The 24509-nt window shown below is 36.5% G+C and overlaps 1 protein-coding gene across 1 annotated transcript in view; it reads right to left on the reverse strand.

Annotated features, from left to right (window-relative positions):
• PROS1 (protein S) overlaps positions 1-24509 on the reverse strand; it is an 80275-nt gene that overhangs the window by 22173 nt on the left and 33593 nt on the right. The window contains exons 4-9 of the mRNA XM_090276008.1: positions 16863-16949; positions 15215-15337; positions 14984-15115; positions 11922-12047; positions 9681-9802; positions 6092-6207 (exon numbers count right to left, since the gene is read on the reverse strand). Of these exons, the coding sequence (XP_090132134.1) occupies positions 6092-6207; positions 9681-9802; positions 11922-12047; positions 14984-15115; positions 15215-15337; positions 16863-16949 (706 nt within the window). The remainder of the gene's footprint in view (positions 1-6091; positions 6208-9680; positions 9803-11921; positions 12048-14983; positions 15116-15214; positions 15338-16862; positions 16950-24509) is intronic.

The following is a 24509-nucleotide window of genomic DNA, read 5'->3' on the forward strand; positions in this document are numbered from 1 at the left end:
CAGATTTGGAACAAGACGGAGAAGGAATGAAAGCTAGTCATACTGAAATGAATGAAAACACATACGAGACAAGTGGTGAGGAAATGAAAACCAGAGATCAAATCAACAAATTGAAACATAGGGAAGGAATAAAAGTCAAGCAGTGCAGAAAGAGGAAACAAAAGGTAAGGCATGTGAGGAGAGGATCAGAAACCTCTGGGACACCTATAAGTGAACGAACATTCAAATTATAGGATTGCCAGAGGGCAAAGAAGAACTAGAAATTGAAAATTATGTGAACAAATAATGAAGCAGAACTTCCCTGACTTGGGGAAGGAAATAGACTTGCAGGTCCAGGAAGCACAGAGAGTTCCAGAAAAACTGGACCCAGGGAGAACCACTCCAAGACACATTATAATCAAATTGTCAAAAATTAAAGATAAAGAGAGAATCTTAAAAGCAGCAAGAGAGATGAAGAGAATTACATACAAAGGGGTCCCACTAAGACTATCAGCTGATTTCTCAAAAGAAACTCTGCAGGCAAGAAGGGACTGAAAAGAAATATTCAAAGTAATGAAAATCGAAAACGTACAGCCACGAATACTCTATCCAGCGAACCTGTCATTCAGAATAGAAGGGCAGAGAAAGTACTTCCAGGACAAAGTAAAACTGAAGGAGTTCATTAGATCCAAACCACTGTTATATGAGATGTTAAAGAAACTGGTTTAGAAGAAGGAGGATCAAAACTATGAACATTAAAATGAAAACTGCATCACAACAACCAACAACAGAAGCTTGGGAATCAAAACAAAGGCAAACTAAATAGGCAATGAGAGTGGAAAAAGAACTATAGGTATAGGGAACATATTGGAGGGAGGTCAGCAGGGAAGGGGGAAAGGGAGGGAGATGGTACAGGAATTAAGAAGCATAGTCGGAGGGAGTGGAGTAGACAGGAAGATGTTGAGAAGAACTATATGCACAACCAATGGACATGGACTAAAAGTGGGGGACAACTGGAGGGAGGGAGGTCACCGGGTGGAGGAAAGCAGAGGGGAAAGAAATTGGGACAACTGTAACAGCATAATCAATAAAACATATTTAAAAAAAAAAAAAAGAATAAAATACCAAGGAATTAATTTATCCAAGGAGGTGTAACACCTATCCACTGAAAACTATAAGATACTGATTAAAAACAAACAAACAAAAAACCTGAAGAAGATACAAATAAATGGGAAAATATTTTGTGTTCATGAACTGTTAGAATTAATATTATTAACATATCCATACTACCCAAAGCAATCTACAGATTCAGTGCAATCCCTATCAAAATTCCAATGACCTCACCCTCTAGCCGCTTGCCCTCATAGGCTGTCAGAAGGCCTGCCCACTAGCGCCCACCAGGATGCTCCCCGCAGGCCCCATGGCCATGTGTGTTGTCTCTCTCTTTTTCTCAGTCTCTGGTTCTTATTATTCTCCCCTCTTCTTCTCCCTCTCCTTTCTGTTTTCCTGTCCTTGGCTCACCCTCTCTCTCTCCATGTCTCCCTCCCCTGGAACTCTCAGTCTGTCTCCCACCTGTCAAACCACACTCATCTCCATCTCCATCTGTCCCCCTCCTCTCCCCCTCTGCCTTCCCGGTCCATAGCCCCTGCCTTCCGAGTCTATAACCCTCCCTCTCCCCATCCCACAGAGTCTCTCCCCTTTTATCCTCTTTCACAAGACACTGTCCAGGCCTTAGGCCCCAGATCTAGGCACCCCCAGAGCCAACTGGGCAGGGGGTACCAACCCTTGTCCCCATGATCTGTTCCCCTCAACCCCACAAAAAATTCCAATGGCATTTTTTGTGGAACTAGAACAAATAATTCTAAAATTTGTATGGAACCACAGAAGATCTCAAATAGCTAAAGCCAGAGGTATCACACTTCTTGATTTCAAACTATTCTGCAAAGCTATGGTAATCATAATGGTATCATATTGGCAAAACAAAACAAAAAAACCCCACATATATATAGGCAACAAATTCATGGCAAAGGATCCAAGAACATACAATGGTGAAAGAATAGTCTCTTCAATAAATGGTTTTGGGAAAATTGGACAGCTCCAGGCAGAAGAATGAAACTAGACCACTATGTCACATCATATACAAAAGTTAATTCAAAATGGATTAAAGATTTGACTATAAGACCTGAAACCATAAAATATATAGAACACAGGAGGTAAGCTCCTTGACATAAGTCTTTACAATGTTTTCATGAATCTGACTCCAAAGGAAAGGAAAACGAAAGCACAAATAAAAAAAAGGAACTACATCAAACTAAAAGCTTCTACACAACAAAGCAAACCATCAACAAAATGAAAAGGCAACCTATTGAACTGGAGAAGATATCTGCAAACCATACATCCAACAAGGGATTAATATCTACAAAATTCAAAGAACTCACACAACTCAACAGCATAATTTAAAAATTGGCAGAAAATCTGAATAGGCATTTTCCCAAAGAAGGCATACAGATAGCCAGCCACCAGGCACATGAAAAGATGTTCAAATTTACAAATAATTAGAAAAATGCAAATCAAATATACAATGAGATATAACCTCACACCTGTTAGAATGCCTATTATCAAAAAGACAAGAAAAGCCCTGGCTGCTGTGGCTCAGTGGATTGAGCGCTGGCCTGCGAGCCAAGTGTCACTGGTTCAATTCCCAGTCAGGGCACATAACTAGGTTGCATGTCAGGTCCCCAGCTGGGGGCACGAGTGAGAGGCAACTGCACAGTGATGTTTCTCTCCCTTTCTCCTTTCCCTTCTCTCTAAAAATAAAATAAACAAATTAATTATTTTTTTTTAAAGACAAGAAAGAACAAGTGTTGGATAAGATGTAAAGAGAACCCTCATACACTGTTGACAGTAATGTAAATTGGTACACTACTGTGGAAAACAGTATGGATATTCCTCAAAAAATTAAGAATAAAACCACCTTATGATCCAGAATTCCACTGATGGATATTTATTCAAAGAACACAAAACATTAACTGGAAAAGATAAATGAACCTCTACATTCAATGCCGCACTATTTACAATAGCGAATATATAAAAAACAATTTAAGTGTGTGATGGATGAATGGATAAAGAAGATGTGTCGCGCGCGCATGCACACACACACACACACACACACACACAAACTCACACACACGACTATTACCTAGCCATAAAAAGAATGAAATCTTGCTCTTTGAGACAAAAAGAATAGCGTGAAATAAGTCAAAGGGAGAAGGCCAAATACTGCATGAATATAAAACAAACAAACAAAACACACCAAAACAAATTCATGATACAGAGAATAGGGTGATGGTACCAGAGGGCACGGGGTTTTGAGGAGTGGATGAGAAGGGTGAAGTGGGTCAATTGTACAGTGAAGGGCAGTAACTAGACTTTTGGTGGTGACCACTCTGTGGTATAAACATATATCAAATTATAATGTTGTATACCTGAAACTTATATATGAGGTGGTGGACCACCCAAAATGGAATTATCTTCCAGAGGGTGAGGCCCATGTAGTACAGGCTTCCCCTCCTAGATGAGTGTTCTAGGAACCCATCTGTATCCATGTACCAGCTGGCGTTGTTGTGAGAGGCTGCATTTGGCTCCCATGAATTTTTTTTGAAGATTATTCCAATGCTTTGCCCATTTGATGATGGGTGATTTACTGAGCACAACTGCCCATACTGCACCCCCATGTCCCACCCACCCTATTCACCTGATCTCACCTGGAGCAACTTTTTTTTGTTTTGTTTTCCAGGATGAAAAAAGTATTTAAAGGGAAACATTTTGCCAATGTGGATATGAAATAGGCAGAAGCACTAAACGGCATCAAAATTGACAATTCAAAAACTGTTTTGAGCAGTGAAAAAGTCTCAAGAGGTGTAGTGCATCAAATGGAGAGTACTTTGAAGATGACTGAAGGTTAACATGTAAGAATAAATACACATTTTTTTAATAAATAAATTATAGTTTTTTTGCCCCCCCCCTGCCCCCCGTAATGTTATATACCAATTCTACCTTCAAAAAAGACATAGTTTAGCTATGTGTTTTGGGGTATCAAAGCTCTGGCAATGCCTGTTGCTGTTAAGACTCTGGACATATATGTAGCTAATGTAAGGGAGAAAAATATCTTAAGGATACTATATTTTAAAATAACATGTATTGATTCAATGCCCACAGGAAACTTTAATAAGAATCAGCAATAAAGTATCCAAGGAACTAGCAAATCAATATGATAAAAAAAAAAGACAAAGAATACAAAAGTAGTTATGTAATCATTAGTCATCTAAGTTAGATTAAAATAAAGATAGTTTAAATTAAAAATCTGGGACTTCTGATTATTGCTAAATAAGGCAAGGAACCCTACACCTTATCCCCACATACAGTAATAACAACAGTGAGGCACAGATCTACCTCAGAAGGAACAAAGAAAAGGTGATAGGATAAACTTTTTAATCTTAGAATTTCACAGAAATATTCTAAAGAGGTAAATGTGAAGTAAAGTGTCTTATATGGATAACAATGTAGTAGAAATTTACTGAACTCAGATTATTTTATAAGAAAATTAAATTTTCTTAGAATAAGAACTTCTCTTTTCACAATCATCACATTTTGCTGATAAGAAGCATGTGTTATCTTGCCAAAACCTAAATCTGTTCATGCTCAGAATCTTCCATAACAATTCTATGACGGAGATAATTTGTCTCTTTGTAAAATCATGCTGAACCAGTAATTCAGAGTCATGTTCTTCATATTTTCTTTCTGAAATACATCAACATACTGATTCATTACATTGGGGAACAATTCATTATCTTTTTCAGAAGTATTGTATAATAAAAAGAGTAAATTTGTTAACTTTTGGGTAGAGTATTTGATCATGGGAATGAGCTAAAGGAATTTGCAAAAACAGAATAAAATAAAAAAGCACTAGCTATTCTTTTTGCTGGTTACACAGATGGCAGTTCATAAAAATTAATCAAGCTGTACATTTAAGACATGTACATTTCTGTATATATTATACCTCAATAGAAAGCTTAAACTAGGTAATTAACTAAATAAATAATATTAGGAAAAATAATTATTTCGCCAATTTGATGCAATGACAGGGCCCAAGCTACTGTGAATTTTCTCTGAGAAATGAATACCCCGAACATGCCTGAAAGTATTCAATAATTATTTTTTCCTCTCTCATTCTCATTATCTCCAATCTATCACTAGATGATATTATTTGTGCTGAGATGTTAAAGGGGAAAACCAGGTCACAGCAGAAAATAGAGTGTTGAAGAAGCACAATTACATCAGTGAATCTTAGAATATATTTCAATGATTCTTAATGCTAAGATTTCTTTGAATTTACATTTAATGAAAAATTGCTCTTACATATAATAAATTAAATTCTAAATATGTCTGCTTAATTAAAATATTTTAAAATTTGGACTCTAACCACTCTCAAACATGTTTACATTATTCCAACTCCAATTTCTTTTTCAAATGGTGTACAACTCTGAGAAAATTTGATAATTAAAGTAGAATCATGACTCAAAAACATAACAACTACTTTCTCCCCAATATCATCCTAACTACAGGAATAGCAGATAAAGTACTCAGGTAGTCTACTAAAATTACGTGATTCATTTCTTCAATTGTACTGAAGCAATCTTATGAATTTTCCTTAGTAAGTATAAATATAACCATATTTAACCACAATATTTTGAGTATTTTCTTAGTTTTTAAAACATACATAAAAAATAATAAAATTTTACATATACACTAAATCTATTTTCCCAGCTTCTTAGTAAATGTGCATTCACTAAAAAAGGAAGAATGAGAGAATATGGTAGAAATGATCACTGGGAAACACCAGCCTAGAGTGACCCGAACTGGTTCTAGCATGAAAATTACATGTGTGAAGGAGTGAATTAACTTTAGGGTTTTTGACATCATCTGATTGATAATATACCTAAATTATCTGATTTATAATGCAACTTCATACATTTCAAGCTTTTCCAGTCACTTCCATCTTCTATCCTGACCTGCTTACCTCTAGAAATTGTCACTGACATTGGTACCTCACCTGATAACATCTGGTAAGCGAAATTTTAGATATAAAACAACCCCTACAAACTGCTCTGCCAAGTAAAGTAGTTCATAATTTTTGTCAAGGTTCAAGGGAAGGCACACTGGAACAGCCTGGAGAAAAGAAAAGAAAACAAAACAAACAATTCCATCAGTATAATTTCGAAGCATAAGTGTGTTTTAAAATCTTGTTCAATGTTTGTGGCTTCATATTTTTGTCTTTATCCTTTGTAAATCAAAATCCAAAACACAAATTTTCCCTCTAGTAGTAACATGTAATGTGTTATTTCACTGATACAAGTATCATTCCTTCCATGAATTATTTCTGAAAATTATTTTTATTTGGAGTCATAAACAGGTGAGAAAATTAATATACCAATAAATGGTGCATTTATTCACTTATTCATTAGTAAGCAAAAATTTTCTGTGCTATCCAGACAGGAAAGGGAATACTGAAAAAACTAGATGGAAAAAATATATAAATAAGATATCATTGTAGACTTCCAGCCAAGTTGGAAGCCTAGACCGACATGCTTTGTATCATTCCACAACTAAGAAGGACTACAACTACCACAAAGCCAGAAATAGCCAGAAGTTCCAGAAAATAAAGCTACATGGAAGCCCAACGTATGAAGTTATAAACAAGTGATGCTCGTCCGGACAAGTAGGAGGGGCGAAGCTGGGGTAGAGAGGTCAAGTTGGGCTGGCGGCGGCGGCAGCTGCAGCGATGGGCGACAGGACTGCAGTAAACACAGACACCCGTATTTAAGGAGAGGTGAGAAGCGCCTGGGAGCACCCCTAGCTGCAGACCAGACCCATCGGCTTGCGATTCCAATGCCAGGGAAGGCAGACCCCCATCGTCTCGGACTGTGAGGCCCAGAGGGCGTGGGGACGGAGGAGGAGGCTCCGGTCTCTCAGCGGACAGTAACAGCAGGAATCCTCTTGGACCCCCGCCCCCACGCAAAGGGCCACAGTGCGGTGAGAAGGGTCTGCTGGGTTGTGATGAGTACACAGTGCTCTGCCCAATAGAGCGTAGGAGGTGTGACAGCACCCCGCCCAAGAAGAAAAGATAAACAGTCAGAATGGCAGAATTAATGATTAAAATACCAATCATGCAGCTAACCAAAAAGAAAATATGGGACTTAACCGATGAACAAATAGAAAATCTTTCTGAGGCTCAGTTCAGAGCTATAGTCATAAGGCAGCTTACAGACTTAACAGCGGGACTTAATTTAGACAGGGAAGGAATGAAGGCTAGTCCTGCTGAAATGAACAAAAATGCATACGAGACAAGTGGTGAGGAAGGGAAAACCAGGGATCAAATCAACAAATCGGAACATAGGGAAGGAATAAACAGTCAACCAGTGCAGAAAGAGGAAACAAAAAGTGAGGAATATGAGGAGAGGCTCAGAAACCTCTGTGACAGCTATAAGCGAATGAACAGTCAAATTATAGGATTGCCAGAAGGTGAAGAAGAACTAGAAATTGAAAAATTATGTGAAAAAATAATGAAGCAGAACTTCCCTGACTTGGGGAAGGAAATAGACTTACAGGTCCAGGAAGCACGGAGAGTTCCAGATAGGCTGGACCCAGGGAGAACCACACCAAGACACATTATAATCAAAATGTCAAAAGTTAAAGATAAAGAGAGAATCTTAAAAGCAGCAAGAGAGAAGAAGAGAATTACGTACAAAGGGGTCCCAATTAGACTATCAGCTGATTTCTCAAAGGAGACCCTGCAGGCAAGAAGGGACTGGCAAGAAATATTCAAAGTAATGAAAATCAAAAACCTACAACCATAACTCTATCCAGCGAAGCTGACATTCAGAATAGAAGGGCAGAGAAAGTGTTTCCTGGACAAAATAAAACTGAAAGTTCTTTAGATCCAAACCACTATCATATGAGATGTTAAAGGGACTGGTTTAGAAGAAGGAGGATCAAAACTATGAATATTAAAATGAAAACTGCATCACAACAACCAACAACAGAAGCTAGGGAATCGAAACAAAGGCAAACTAAGTAGGCAACGAGAGTGGGAAAAGAATTATAGGTGTGGGGAACATTATGGGGGGGGCTCTGCAGGGAGAGGGGATGGGGGGAGATGGTACAGGAATTAAGAAGCACAGTAGGCGGGAGTGGAGTAGACAGAAAGATGTTGAGAAGAACTATATGTACAACCAATGGGCATGGCCTAAGGGGGGGGACAACTGGAGGGAGGGAGGTCACAGGGTGGAGGAGAGCAGAGGGAAAAGAAATTGGGACAATTATAACAGCATAATCAATAAAATAAAAAAATAATTTAAAAAAAAGATACCATTGTAGTCTCCAAGGAAGCTACCAAAAAGTGATTTAGAGTCATTTCTGAAATCAAGTACTTTTTTCTCAAAAAATAAAAATAAACATTAAAATGGAAAGTCTTGTAAGGATAAATTCTTATGCATATATATGACTATTTTGGAAAGAATTGTGTACATAGCAATGTATTAAATCTAGGTCTAAAAATAACATTTCATCTCCTTTTAGAGCTTTAAGAAACCTACTCAGAGACAGACGATGATATGTAACTACAACAAATATTCAAATTATAATAGTAAGTTACAAAAACAAAATAGATGTTCATACAGCATGGCATTTCAAGTAAGTACTTCTAAAGTTACTACATAGGCCAACTATTTCACCTTACCATCCACTACCAAGTAGTTAGCATAAAACTGAATGTTACATTTTTGGGGACATAATACAACTTTGTCTCGGTGATAAAGAGGCATGTGTATACAGTACACAGGATTAAATCATTATTTAGAATTTTGTCTTTTTACTGTTTGCCTCAGAATCACATAAAATCTCACCTTCTCTTGTAAAAAGTAAAAGAGATATAAGAATTAGACTAAGAAAAAAAAAAAAAAAAAAAAGAATTAGACTAAGGATCACTAACACATGATTCTTATTTAAAAAAAAAAGCTTCAGAGGTTGACATATTTATTTCGATAAAGGAAAAACTAGAAGCTACCCTCAACATTCAATTTCTGGGTCAATTATGTGTTAAATCTGAATAACTAAAAACAAGTTTAATAAATAGAGATAAACAAAATGAGCCTCTAAGAATTTTTATATACTTAAGCCCCACTAAATCTTCTAATCTGACAAAGTTGTGTCCACCTGAGATTTTATGAGCACCCTTGTAAGTACTAACATGCCTAAGGTGTGATCAAATTGTCAGAATGGTGAATAAAGAAAAGTAGACACTGGGAAATGTTTACACTAAAGTTTCTACAGAAGATTTTTTTCTCACAAAGTTAAGTATAAACCTCAGCTTTCCTTAAGTTTCTTAAATTAACATATATTTTGTATTTTGTACAAAATATATAAGCCTCTGTGCACTGTGACCCTGCAGCTTTTCTTTTTACTCGGGTAATAATTATTCCTCATTGTTCATGACTTTACATGACCATAATCAGTAAACAGATTGTAACTTGCAGCCTAAACAGAACTATAGCAGTTATTGTAGAACATCTGTATTTTCCTGAAAAGTACCTGAGCTCTTATTTTAGAAAAGAGATAGGATGCTTAGCATTGCAAAATGTTACCTCACAACTCTTCTGATCTTGGGCAAGTTTGAATCCTTTCTTTCCATCACAGTAACAAGAGTAACCTCCAGGGTAATTGACACAAAGTTGAGCACACACGTTGTCAGAGCATTCATCCACATCTGGAGTAAAAGAGAACATAGATCTTAATATCTCCTACATGCTCAATCTAATAGAAGAAGGGGTATTCTGATTTTAGTTTGAGATATCAGTGATAATAGATCCTTAGTGAAAGAGACCTCTATGATACCAAATTACTTTTAAACACTTGGCATGAAAATGTAAATGAGTTACAAGTGTAATTTCTATTTATTTACAAACCTGAAACAACAAATTTAATGTATAAATTTCATTAGTAAATAACAAAAACATGACAACTTTACTAATTTTCTGACTTCGAAGGAAAAAAGACTGAATCTCAAGTTAGTTGTCATTTCTGATTATACAATTCCATTGAGACTACCTCCCAATTCTTTTCTTCAAAGAAAAGAAAGGGAAGGAAGAGAGGAAAAGAAGGGAGAGGAGGAATGGAAGGTAGGAAAGAAAAAATACCTTTTAACTGAGGGTCGATGTAATTGAAGATTAAATGACAACATCAAAACCATTTGACTTTTCATAATGCAATAATTAATGGTGGCAATAGATTTAAGAATATACCTTTATTTCTTCTTTAATTTATTTTTAAAAAGAAAAATCTCACTGTGCTGCATTACCTCTCATATTGTGAAATCTTCTAAGTAGTCTCTGTTTCCACTCCATAGTTTGAGAAAAATTATTCTTGAAAAGTTGTAATAATAAGCTTCAGCTAACATCCACTTCAGAGCTACTAACCTTTTCAATGAATGCACCCAATGAAATCTCTGAAAATTCTCAAATTCATAAGTGCTATAGTAACACAAAATGCTTTAAAATAGAACCTCAAGATTAGTGATCCCTCAGTACCATTAAAATTAATGTTATATGATTAAAGTAATATTATGTCACATAAATATTTTTTAAATCTGTCATTCATTGAATAAGAACTACAATATAGATGATAAAGTTGGCTAATGATAAATCTACAAATGCTTAGGGATTACCATAGCCATTTCTATCTGGAGTGGCAAGAGGGCAGAAATTGTGTGCGTGTGGAGGGGGTGGTGGTATTTTCGGTGACTGCTTGAAGAGGTAAGGCCTCAAAACCTCAAGAGGAGTATATATAAATGAAAAGCCCTATTCTAAAATTATTATTAATTTAGGCAAAAACATGGAGACAGAAAGTAGATTAGAAGTTACCAGGGTTTGAAAGAGGGAGAAAGGGGAATTATTGCTAATGGTTCTGTTTGGGATGGCGAGAAAGTTTTAGAACAGATTATAGTAATGGCTGTGTGACCATGTAAAACATAATTAATGCCACTGAATTGTACACATATAAACAGTTAAACAGTCACATTATATCTCATATATAGTTGGCCACAATAGAAAATAACTATTTATTTTATTAGTTTTAGTCATGGTATTAAATTCATTTTGAAATTTTAAAAAATTTAAAGGAGGATGTGAGATAATTTGTATGTACTCATGACAAAAAAAGTAATCCCCTAATACGTACATCCGAGCTGCCTGCAGCGCACGTGCAGCAGCACTGCAACCAGATGAGGTAATGCCAGTCCAGGGACCTCTCAAATCCACAGGCACTGACAGTACTAATCAGCACTTCTCTCATTCCTACTGCTCAGTTATCATTTGGTTATGATTTTCTTTTTCTTTTACATGTATTTAATTATAATAGAACTTTGTCATTTCTAATTTTACACACCGAAAGTCATAGATAAGAGTGATATAAAATTGAGGGTTTCTAGCCACCCTTGTAAGTAATGCCCACGATTTTTAAACTTGTCTTTCTTTTTGTATATGTGTGTTATTCCTTCCAGCTTAAAATTTTTTTGATCTTTGAATATTATTTAAATGATGTAAAAATGTGTTTATTTTGATTTTCTCAGACAGGGGAGGTCTCCAATCCATGGTTAGCTTACAGAGCCGATCAGAGCACATAACACTAAACCTAACGATCGTGTGTCTTACATATACTTTTACTCTGGAAGGAAGCCAATGATTACTCAACTGGACAAACTATAAGATGGATTTTACCGTCTTAGAAAATCTGACTGTTGATGTCAAACAGAACCAACACTTCCAATATCTAATCAGGGTTCAAACCCACTCTCTCCACCATCAACAATGACACCACCACAACTCTACCTTCACAAGACTTGGATGTGGGATTGTATCTGTAACCTTCAGCACATTCACATTCAAAGTCTCCTGGGATATTCTTGCACACAGCTGTGCCACAAATGCCAGGCCTCACAGAGCATTCATCCACATCTATAAATGAAACCAACATATTAAAGAACATTTTTCTCATACCAGAAGGTACTAGCAAAGAACCCTTGATCTGTGTTTCCTGGACCTGGTTTAATATATGAAATAAGACAAATATTAAATCTATAATTCACTAAATATGATATCTGTATGCAAATGCAAAGAATTTGATTGATGTTTGCAATGTTCCTGTGTAATTATTAAAAGAAAAACAGGATTTCAGTTAATGTCTTATCTACCAGGTTACAGTATGAAAATAAATAGGATAAGGGATTCACCATATTCTTAATGTGTATTCCTAAATACATGTGACTGAATTATAGTCTTAAAAGTATATTCACTGTGTATTATCACAAATATAAAAAATAAAAATGGGAAGGTTTATCAGTTTTATGTTTTTTTCCCTTGGAAATGGACAATAGCTAAATATGCATACCACTATTGTTGCCTAAAATATTCAAGAATGATTCAGATTTAAAATGAGATTCACTGTGAGAGGGAATTGGGGAGCTGGAATGGGCAGAGTAGGGCAAAGGGGGAAAAACTGGGACAACTATAATGGAATAACAATAAAAAATTTAAAAATAAAATAAAATGAGATTGAGTAAGGTCTCAAAGTATTTATAAACCTGCAGTTAATCCAATACAAATTTTAGTGCTAAGTTAATAGTCCTGAAATTTCAGATGCCTTTACCAGATTACATAGTAGAGAAGGACACAAAATATTGATTGCAGTTAGTTACTAGATAAGCACCTGTGAAAAAAACAAAAGTAAATGACAGAGATAGTTAAATGGAAGTCTAATTATAAGTTTACTTTTCTCGTTTGTACTCTCTGAAGGAGGTCAAGTTAGAATGAAAAATACATTTCCTACTCTAAAAAGTTGGGACTTCAATTTTTTCACAGACTAATAGCCAAAATTTTAGACATTACTCTATTTAAAACGACATGCACAAAAATAATAGAATCAATCCCTTGTGGTAAGAAAATTGTTCTGTATTTAGACTGTATCAGTGTCAGTATCTTGGATGTGATAATGTACTATAGTTTCGTAAAATGTTACTATAGGGAAAAACTGGGTAAAGGGTACTTGGGATCTCTTTTTATTATTTCTTACAACAGCATATGAATCTACAATTATTTCCAAATAAAATATTTATTATTTTTAAAAGAAAGTAAAAACATATGCCTAAATTATTTGGTCTGAGAAAAATTACAAGGAATTATTTAAATCATATGAGTTCAGGTTATAGCACATTGATTTTATGACTCCACAATGATTGATGAGAAGTTTTATTCTTGAATTATTAGACATTTACTGGCAACTTGATCCAAGCATATTCTCATGTTGGCAAAGGCCTTATTGTAATAGTTGTATATATATTCTTCTAATAATTCTGTACTGTATTCCTTAGTTATCATGGATAAAAAGCTATACAAATGAAGATCATAGGTTCTGGTCATCAGGGACCTTCTTATTTATGAGTACTTTATATACACATATACAAGTTCAGTGGTTAAGGATTAAATGCCTTTTAATTAAAAATATAAATCACAAACTCTTCAGAAGGACAGACTAATTAAGTTTTTAAGTATAGAAGTCTGTGTGGTTATTATTTGTTTATGGCATGCATATGGTATTCAGCATTGTGATGGTTTTCTATAACCGGAGTTCTAGTGGTATTCTATATTTCTAATCTCAAACAGACTTTCAAAAAGGCAAACGAGAAAGATATATGGTCACAATTTAGATATATGCTTAGAAGAAACTGTTAATACAGTTTACTTTAGTCATTTAACTGCACTTTAATATTACTAAACTATACTATACTAAACACTACAGTGCAGTGAGGGACAGACCATTCCTTGACTATTTAATTTGGTGGATTTACCAAAGTAGATAGAAATGGAGTTGAATAAGAAAACTTTACATTTTAAATTACTAAATTTTTTAACTTTGTAGAAGAACAGGATGAGGAGAAGGAGGAGGAAAGGAAAAACAAGGACAGAGGGAGAAAGAAGGAAGGATGGAAGGGATAGAGAGAGGGAGGGGAAGAGGGAGGAAGGGAGGAAAGGGAAGAAAAAAAAAATTCTCTTCCAGTTTCTAAAGGCAAAGTTTAAATTCAAGCTGGAAAATTCATTTTTAGTCATCCACATGCCTGGCACTTATACTTGAACATTTAGTTATGGCAGTTAAAGCAGTCTAATGGAAAAGACATTATGCAGAAAGAAAAAGGTCAAAATGTGGGGAAAAGAGAAGTATAAAGAAAAAGAAAAGAAATACACTAGTAAAATGACTGTTAAAAAGCTAAATTGACAGAAATTATTTAAGTCTGAAATTTAAAAAAAAACAAAGACTAATGAACAATCATGTGCTCTTATATGTATAAAAATAAAAAAAATCAGTTCTGCATTTTTCCCAAATTAGAAAGGCATTTCTGACAAGGAAATATAAAATAGAATGAGAAAAGTTACTAAGGATTGTGCTGAATTTCTTTGTATAGTCTGTTTATCTTATTGTAATGAAGGAAATAATATGATAGTGTCTGAAAAAGAAAGTATAAATAAAATTCTGCAAACATTGTAGTATGCAAGGACTTGAACTGAAACTTAACTTTTCACCATATAATGAAATTCTTTATTAAAATGTAATCATGTGTGTACACACACATACACACACATAAGAAAATAAGAAAATACTCTATAAATAAACTACAGTAAGAAAACAATAAAATATAAATAATAAAATTCCTTATATATAATAAACTAAAAGGTAGTCCCATAATATCACAAGGCTTCAAAGTGGATAATAATGTGTATTTATTATAAAAGTTTATAACCAGAGAGTTTTCCAAGAATTTCCTAGGGAAATTTCTCTAACTAAATTTTGCTCTCACATGGTAAATACCTTCTTATTCTACCTTCTTGTGCTTGCTTACCTTTGCAGTCTTTTTTATTTGGAAGTAGAATAAAACCAGTTATACAGGAACAATAGTAACTTCCAGGTGTATTATCACAAATCTGACTGCAACCTCCATTTATATTTGAAGGATTTTTGCATTCATTTATATCTAAAAAGGAAAAAAGAAATTATTTTCAAAATGATAAAGCCTTCAAAAAACTTTTCAGGAAGTCAATCCAGATAAGCCATATGGGTTTATTACACATACCAAATTCACACTTCTGTCCTTGCCAACCTGATTTACAAATGCAAGTGAATGTAGCTTGGCCGTCTTTGCAGCTCATATACCCATCTTCATTGCATGGCAGAGGTTTACACTGGTCTGGAATGGCTAAAGGAAATAGACATCTATTTAATTTTTACCACGTACCATTGTAAAATAAAATTATATGCCTTTTAATAGAAATCCTGTGCATAAAGCCTATAATAAACCAAAAAAATTGTAACTCCTTCCTTCAAATAATACTACTTCATAAAATAGTGAATCCACAAATCTTTATAATTATTTTGCAAAAGGAAACTACTCTTATATTTGCAAAGATATATAGTATTTTAGAACTGTAATTTAGATATTTCTTTCATATATATTACCTTATTTGACCCTTAAAACAATTCCATGAGATACGCAGAACAAATAAAACTACTCTCAATATCAACAGGAAAAAAATTGGGGACTTCCAATTTGGGCTAAAATGAAGTAAAAGGGACCAGATTTATCCCCCTGCCTTAAATAAATATAACTCTGGTCAAAACAATGGTTTTCAGACATTAAACAACAGGTAGCAGAGTACCGTCATTCTTAGGGGAGGGACATTTTCATCATAAAATGTCAGATCACTTTAGCACTGCCTTCAATGATATGCCCATTTGTATCTTTATTCATTTGTGGTTTCTCTCTCCTCACCAGACACTGCAGCAGTCCCTTGGTTCCCACACATTTCCACACCTGCCTCTCAAGCCCTCCTAGTCAGCCCTGGGGGTTCCTTCCATCCTGCCAACACAGTCCCTTCTGTTTAAGTTAGCTAGAAAAAATTTGTTACATGCAAAGAAAACAAAACAAATATAGCTAAAACTTAATTACTGAATTTTTCAAAAAAGATGTCCTTATAAGTTCATCATTTTGTTCTTTTTTTTAAGTAGTAATAAGTTAGGTACTAGTTAAAATGACAGAAAAACTAATCAGGAGATTGTTATCAAATTACTTCCCTGTCCTTCGGTAAATTAAAAAAAGATAAAGTGTGAATTAAATATATGTGTTCAAACAGTTTTACTTATGTAAGTATAACCAATTTTAAATTAGAGAAAATATAGATATCTAGATATTGCCAACACTGCATTAAAATATTCACTGAACAAACATCCCAACTCATGTCTTGCAATTTCACCTTTTTCTCTCTGGCTTTTAGTTGGGAAAGTAGTAAATTAGAAAAACATAATGTACTATGTGAACTTCAGAGGGAGAAGACTAATGTGGTATCATAACATTTTCCACATTTATGTTATTGATACCAAAAGTCAGAAGAATAAGCATGGCTCCATTTTGATCTGTTAACTATAGTATTTGGTCACAACAGCCAAAATAAAGCTGTCAGGAATAAAATTCTGAAGTCTATGACCTAAAGCTTAGTAAACAAGGCACACTGTTCAATTGAAACATTAGGTGGAAAAGTCATTTTGACTAAAACAGCAGCATTTACATATGAAAAACATTCCTTCAAATACATTTTGAGAATACCTCCTTGTTGGGCAAAACTTTCAAGTGGTTCATTTGTTAACTTTTAAACATTATATTTTCATGAGTATGCTTTACATGCAGGTTTTTATTTGGTTTTTAAATTGATTGTAGAGGTGGTTACCATTGACACAGCTCCTTAGATCAGTTGGAGCATTAGTTGACTGACGTGCAGCAGTGAACAATCCAGCTCGGAAAGAGCCAAGACAAGCTGTAAATAAAAAGAAATGTAATCTTGTTAGAGTAGACATGCTTACTTGATCTGAAATCATGGTAAAAATTATGCTCCTATGGATTTACAGGAGTCAGCATTCAAAAAACAAGATTGCAAAAACACAAAATTATGAAAAATAGGTTTATAGAGAAGAACCATAAAGCCAGAAGTGAAAAAGATCTTGAAGTAGCAAAGAAATTTATTGTCACATAAATCTATTTTCTTAATTCTGTAGCAGACCTACATTTATCCTCAAATCTGTACACCAGAGCCTAATTCAGAAAGTGTCTACAACTAAATCAATAGAAATTGTTAGTGTTTCTGGTTGCTGTAGACAACTTCCAATTCTTCCAATGTTGCACAGAGACTAACATAATATTTGCATAATACCTCTACCTTACAAAGCAAAGCAGGTTTACTGCATTCAGTTCATTCCTCACTCCATCCCTATGAAATCAGATATGACAATCTGGCAGAAATAACCGTTGAAATAATAGAGATAAAATAGTTATGGTCTCTAAAGTAACTAGAAAAAAACAAACAACCCAATTAAAAATGGTCAAAGGACCTAATAGACACCTCTCCAAAGAGGACATACAGATGGCCAATAGACATAAGAAAAGATGCTCAATGTCACTAATCATCAAAGAAATGCAAACTAAAACTATAATGGGATATCACCTCACACCTGTCAGAATGACTACAATAATAAATCAACAAATAACAAGTGCTGATGAGGATGCGGAGAAAAGGGAACCCTAGTTCACTGTTGGGAATGCAGACTGGTGCAGCCACTGTGGAAAACAGTATGGATATACCTCAAAAAATTAAAAATGCATCTGCCTTTTTACTTAGTGATCCCACTTCTGGGAACATATCCGAAGAAACCTAAAATACTAATTCAAAGAACATAAGCACCCCAATGTTCATTGCAGCATTATTTACAATAGCCAAGATATGGAAGCAGCCCAGGTGTCCATCAGTAGATGAGTAGATAAAACAACTATGGGACATTTACATAATGGAATACTCCTTGGCCATAACAAAGAAGAAAATTTTACCCTTTGCAATAGTATGGATGGACCTGGAGAACATTATGCTAAGTGAAATAAGCCAGTCAGAGAAAGACAAATACCATATGATTTCACTCACATGTGGAAGCTAATGTACAAACTGAACTAACAAGGAAAATGGGGACAGACTCATAGATGAAGAGCAGATGACAACTGGGGGTGAGATTAGGGGGTGGAGGGATTGAGCAAAAAGGAAAAAGGACTCATGGAGATGGACAACAATGTAGTGCTTGCTAGGGGGAGACGGGTATAAGGGGACTAAATGGTAATGCAACAAACATGCAATAAAGATTAAATTTTTAAAAAAGTAACTAGGGCCACTTACTGCCGACAGTGTAACATTTCTCAGTAGTCACTGAAGACAACAATATGCATATAAATTCACTGTGCAAATAGTCACTCGTTTACTAAAAAACGTGGATTTGATTATCTTTTGCTAAAAACAAACCCCAAAATTAGTAGCTTAAAACAATCAATTAATTCTGCTTATTATTTGTGCATCAAATATTTGGAAAGGGTTGGGCTGAACTGTTTCTCTGCTGCAGGTACTGTAGGATGCACCTCCAAGATGGCTTTTCACCCACAAGTGACAGCTCAGGCTCCGTTTGGCATGTCGTGCTGCAGTGCTGCTACATGTGATTGTTTCTCTTAGCGTGTTGGTACGCAGGTGGCACTTCTTTCATGGCAGCTAGCTTTTAAGAGGACTAAAGCAGAAGGTGCCAGGTCAATTGGGTGGCATTTTTGTCACTTCCACTTTTCTACTGATCAAAGCAATCCCAGGTTCCACACAGATTCAAGGGGGAGAGGTGGCAAGCACGGACTCCATGTGGTGAATGGGAAGCAGCTAGATGGCACTGCAAAGGAGAACGTGTGATGGGAGATATTTTTGCAGTCATTTTTGGAAGGCACAATTTATTACAGATGGATTCAAAGGGTCATTTGAAGTCAATGTGTACATTAGTTTCCTATCGCTGCTGTGGCAAATTACCATAATCTTAGTGGCTTAAAACACCATAAATTTATTCTCTTACAGCTGGATATTTCAAGGTAGAATCTATTTCCTTGTCTTTTTCAGATTCTAGAAGCCACCTGCATTTTTTTTGGCTTGTTGGCCCATCCTCTTGCTACATAGCAGGGCCCTCAAATTCCCCAGAGCCTGTGGTTTGGGGATGGGGGAAGGGGACAGCTTTCAAGATGCCTTTGCATATTATGCAAATGCCTTGGTTCTTCCAAGGCACCAAGGAGATGGGAGGGGTTTTGACCACAGAATGGTGAGGAAAAGGCATACCGGGGCTGTGCAAGGTTCTGTGAATGGTCAGAACCAGTTACCCTGCCCACTGCGTCACTGGCCTTGGTCAGGGATTTAAAAATAAGGCGGCAGCCATTTGCAGGGAGACCACCATGAGGTTTTAGAAGGAAAGAGAGCACCATGCGGTTTTGAAAGGGCAGAAGGAGATTCATGCAGTTTTGGAAGGACAAGAGAGAAGCACGCATGATCCAGTGCAACATGGCACATGTTTCCTGGACTATTAGACAGACACTGATAACATCGTACCCCAGATCCTGAAGAAGACAACTGACAGATAAGGGATGGGAAACTTCTGGGCATGTTTTTGGCTTCTAGCCTTTTGGGGAGCAAAGGAAGTGCTGGGTCCCATGGGAGAACAGGGATCTGAGATGAAGTGCTCACCACCCTCCCCAGGTTGGAATATTGTAAATAAAGCCCTGTTTTCCTCAACACTAGTTGTTGGGTTTTACACCAAGGTGCCAAGTGAAAGAACCCTTTCACTCAGTAACACTCTCATCACTCCCAGCTTCTGCTCCAGTGTCATATAACCTGCTCTCTACTCTGATCTCCTGTCTCCCTTGTATAAGGACCTGTCTTAATCTGCCATTTCTAAACAATAGTTCAAACTGCAGTTGCCACCTAAACAACAGTTTTATTGGGAATATAGTGGTCAGTCTCACAAATTTTTCTTTTCTCTGAGAAACCAGCTAATAGCCCTTTGTCTTTATTTTTTAACTATATTTTATTAATTATGCTATTACAGTTGTCCCAATTTTCCCCCTTTGCCACCCTCCACCCAGCACCCCCAATCCCTCAAGCATCCCCACACCATCATATCTATGGGTTGAGTGTAAGTTCTTTGGCTACTCCATTTCTTATACTGTACTTTACATCCCCATGGCTATCCTGTAACTACCCATTCATACTTCTTAATCCCCTCACTTTTTCACCCATTCCCCTACACACCCCCTTCCCATCTGGCAACCATCAAAACACTCCCTGTATCCATGATTCTGTCTCTGTTCTTGTTTGCTTAAATTCAATTGCTGATAAATATGTATTTATTGCTGTTTTATTATTCATACTTTTGATCTTCTTTTTCTTAAATAAGTCCCTTTAACATTTCATATAATAATGGTTTGGTGATGATGAACTCCTTTACTTTTTTCTTGCCTGGGAAGCTCGTTATCTGCCCTTGGATTCTAAATGATAGTTTTGCTGGGTAGAGCAATCTTGGCTGTAGGTCTCTGCTTTTCATGACTTAGAATATTTCTTACCAATTCCTTCTAGCCTACAAAGTTTCTTTTGAGAAATTATCTGACAGTCTAATGGGAATTAGGCTGCTGCTTTTAAGATTCTCTATCTTTAACCTTTGGTGTTTTAATTATAATGTGTCTTGGAGTGGGCCTCATTGCATCCGTCTTGTGTGGAACTCTGTGCTTCCTGGACTTGTATGTCTATTTCCTTCACCGAATTAGGGATGTTTTCTGTCATTATTTTTTCAACTAGATTTCCAATTTCTTGCTCTTTCTTTTCTCCTTCTGGCACTCCTATGATGTGAATGTTGGAAGGCTTGAAGTTGTTCCATAGGCTGCTTACATTATTCTTGTTTTTTTGGACTGTTTTTTCCATGTTCTGATTGCTTGTTTTTTGCTTCCTTATGTTCCAAATAATTTATTTTATTCTAGGCTTCATCAATTCTATTGTTTCCCTGTAAATGGTTCTTTACTTCAATTAGTGTTTCGTTTCTGACTGGATCTTTTTAATACCATCGAGGCCCTCACTAAGTTCCTTGAGCATCCTTATAACCAGTGTTTTGAACTCTGCACCTTATAGATTGACTAGCTCCATTTTTGTTTAGTTCTTTTTCTGGAGTTTAGATCTGTTCTTTCACTTGTGCCATGTTTCTTTATCTCCTCATCTTAACAGCTTCTTTGTCTCCTCGTTTTAACAGCCTCCCTGTGTTTGTCCAGTTAAGAGTCCAGGGGCACATCCTCCCCTATTACCTAAGCTGGGTACTTGAGGTGAACCCATCCTGTGGGCTGAGTATACCCACCTCTTGTAGTTGAGCCTTGAATGCTGCTGGCACATCAATGGGAGGGATTTACCCAGGCCAGTTAGCTGCAATAACTTGCTGTGACCACTGACCACCAACCTCTGCCCTCCATGGAGGATCAGCTGTGCAGGGGCAGGGTGGTGGTGCTCCAATGTGGTCTGTAGCTGTCCACTAGGTGCGCAGGCACTGGGGTTTCCTGGGTGGTTCAGGCCAAGGTAGCCCCCACCTGTGTTCTGCCCAGGGCCACCCTGCATGAGCTATAAAGCAATGTGAGATGGCTGCTACTTGTGCTGGGCTTGGAGATTCTCAGGCAAAGCCAAGCTGTGAATCTAGGCTGGCTGCTTCTAGGCCAGGCCTGGGGTCATTTAGTTGTTGCTTGTTTGATAGGATTTAAGGAGTTGTGAGCCAAAACCAGGCATTCACATGGAAAAGTCATGGTTAACAGTTTGGATGTGCCTATAAGTTTGGTAGGACAGTCTCAGGGGATCTCCAGGGCAGGGCAAACAGTGTTAGCCAGGTTGGTGAAGTCTCAGATATGGCACCTGCCTGCCAGCTCTGTTGCTCCATTAGGGGAGGTCTCAGAAAAGTGACAATGGCCTCTGCCCCCCCCCTTTCTGTCTGGGAGAAAGCTGTCCCCCAGCTCCTGCCTTGATGTCAGACACTTCAGTTCCTCCCTGTATACCACTGGTACCTTTTAAGCTGCTACCCTGGTGGTGCTGGAGCTCAGAGGGAGCATGCTTGTGTAAGTCTGCATAGGGACTCTTTAAGGGGAACTCTTGAGACTCCAGGAGTTTCTTCCACTGACTCAATCCCTGCGGGTTTTTGCAGCCAGAAGTTATGGAAATGTATCTTCCTTGCACTGGCTTCCAAGATATCCCGCTCAAATTTTATCCACCACACATGAATGTGGAATTAGCCTGTCACATTCTGCCCCTCCTACTAGTCTGGATGGATATGATTCCTTTAATTCCGTAGTTGACAGACTTCCATTCAACTTGATTTCTGCCAGTTCTGAGTGATGGTTGTTTTATATTTTACTGTAATTTTCATGTGGTTGTGAGAGGAAGCGAGCCATACTTACCTGTGCCACCATCTTGCAGCCCTCTGTCTTTAAATCATCGAAGATGCCACCACATAAAAGTCTAAATGTTTGCTTATTTTGATTTCAGAAGAGGAAGACTGAGTTATTCATACTCCTTTCTTGATGATATATTACTATTATTCATCTTTTTAAAGTCTGTTGCTTGCTGCTTTAAAAATATATATATATTTCTTTTTATCTCCATTTCTACTCCCATTTACCTCTTATGCAAGCATTCTAATGAGTTAATGTGTATTCTTTATTTGTATGTGTTCTTATAAAATATGTATTTATTGTGTCCACGAGTTTTCATTTCTGTAAATGGTTGTGTATTATAAGTCATATTCTCTGACATTTCTTACTTAGCATTGTATTTTTATGACCTATTCGTGCTACTACATCTAATTTATTGCTTCTAACTACTAAACATTACTCATGGCATGCAATTACCATTTAAAAAATCCTCTCTACCTGTGATACTCAAATTGTTTCCAATTTCCCACCTCTACAAGGGTAGTGCTGCAGTGAATATCTCCATGCATGTCTCGTTAGTACATTCATAAAAAATTTCTTTGAGATAGGTTCACCATTAGATAGGCATGAACTTAGTGGCTAGGTGCATTCCCACAAGCAGAGTATATGAATTTCTATATTCTGCTCTGGCCAGTGTGGCTCAGTTGGTTGGAGGATTGTGTCATAAACCAGAAGGCTGAGGGTTCAATTCCAGGTCAGAGCACAAACCTAGGTTGCAGTTCAGTCCTTGTTGGAGCGAGTACAATAAGTAATTGATCATTGTTTCTCACTCATGTATGAGAGACTACCAATCAATGTTTCTCTCTCACACTGATGTATCTCTCCCTCTCTCTCTCCTTCTTTCTCCTTTCTCTAAGATCAGTCAGCATGTCCTTGGCTGAAGATAAAATAAAAATAATTTTCATATCCTGGCTTTCTAATTTTTGTAGAATAGGTAATAAAATGATATCTCATTGTTTTTCTGATTTCCAGTGAGATGGAGCATAGCTTCATGTCACTTTAAAATATTTTGGGTTTCCTCCTCTGAATATTTTATTTTGTAACCACTTTTGTATTGGCACTTATTTATTGTTCATGTGGGTTTGCAGAAACTTAAACATTTATAAATATCATCTCATTATTTTATGTCTCTTTTTAAAAAATGTTTACTGTTTTTTGAGAGAGAGGAAAGAGAGAGAGAGAGAGAGAGAGAGAGAGAGAGAGAGAGAGAGAGAGAGAGAGAGAGAGAGAGAGAAACATCGATGAGTGAGAGAAACATGGATTGGTTGCCTCCAATATGAGCCCGGACTGGGGACTGAACTCACAACCTAGGGATGTGCTGTTGGGGATGATGCTCCAACTGAGCTTAGTTGGTATACGGTACAACTGAGCCACACTGGCCAGAGCCTCTTATCTTCTCTTAACCTTATTTTTATGTCTGTCTTTTAAGAGAAGTTCTTAATTTTGTTGTAATCAAATCTACCAATTATTTTGTGTTATGGTTTTTGCATTTGAAGTTTTTGCTCCATGCCATTGAGCATGAAGATATTCTCATATAGTTTTTGTTTAATTTCATAGTTTTACTTTAACATTTGTGTTTTTATCTCACCTACAATCCATCTTTACATTTGGTGATAGTTAGGAACACAGATTTATTTTTCTGATTATAGTTAGCCAGTCTTCCCAACATGATCTTCTAAACAGTTCAAAGTGATAGGTGGTATCATCTTGATCAAATATTAGGTTGCCAAATATAGATGTCTCTGTCTCTGAACTCTTTGTTACGTTCATTAATGTACATGTTCCTCTGACAATAGCAAGTGATTTTCTTTCTACAGTTTTTTATTATTAATATTTGATGAGGCGTTTCCTCCTTTGCAATTTTAAGGTTCATTTAGGCATGTGTAAATTTATTCCCTGATTTAGATACTATAGAATTCCTTTAAAGAATCCGGCTGGGCCCTGGCTGCTGTGGCTCAGTGGATTGAGTATCAGCCTGCGAACCAAGTGTCGCTGGTTCAATTCCCAGTCAAGGCACATGATCGGG

This window comes from Furipterus horrens, unplaced genomic scaffold (assembly GCF_987537825.1).
Source record: "Furipterus horrens unplaced genomic scaffold, mFurHor1.1.pri manual_scaffold_1, whole genome shotgun sequence".
NCBI classification, from domain to species: Eukaryota; Metazoa; Chordata; class Mammalia; order Chiroptera; family Furipteridae; genus Furipterus; species Furipterus horrens.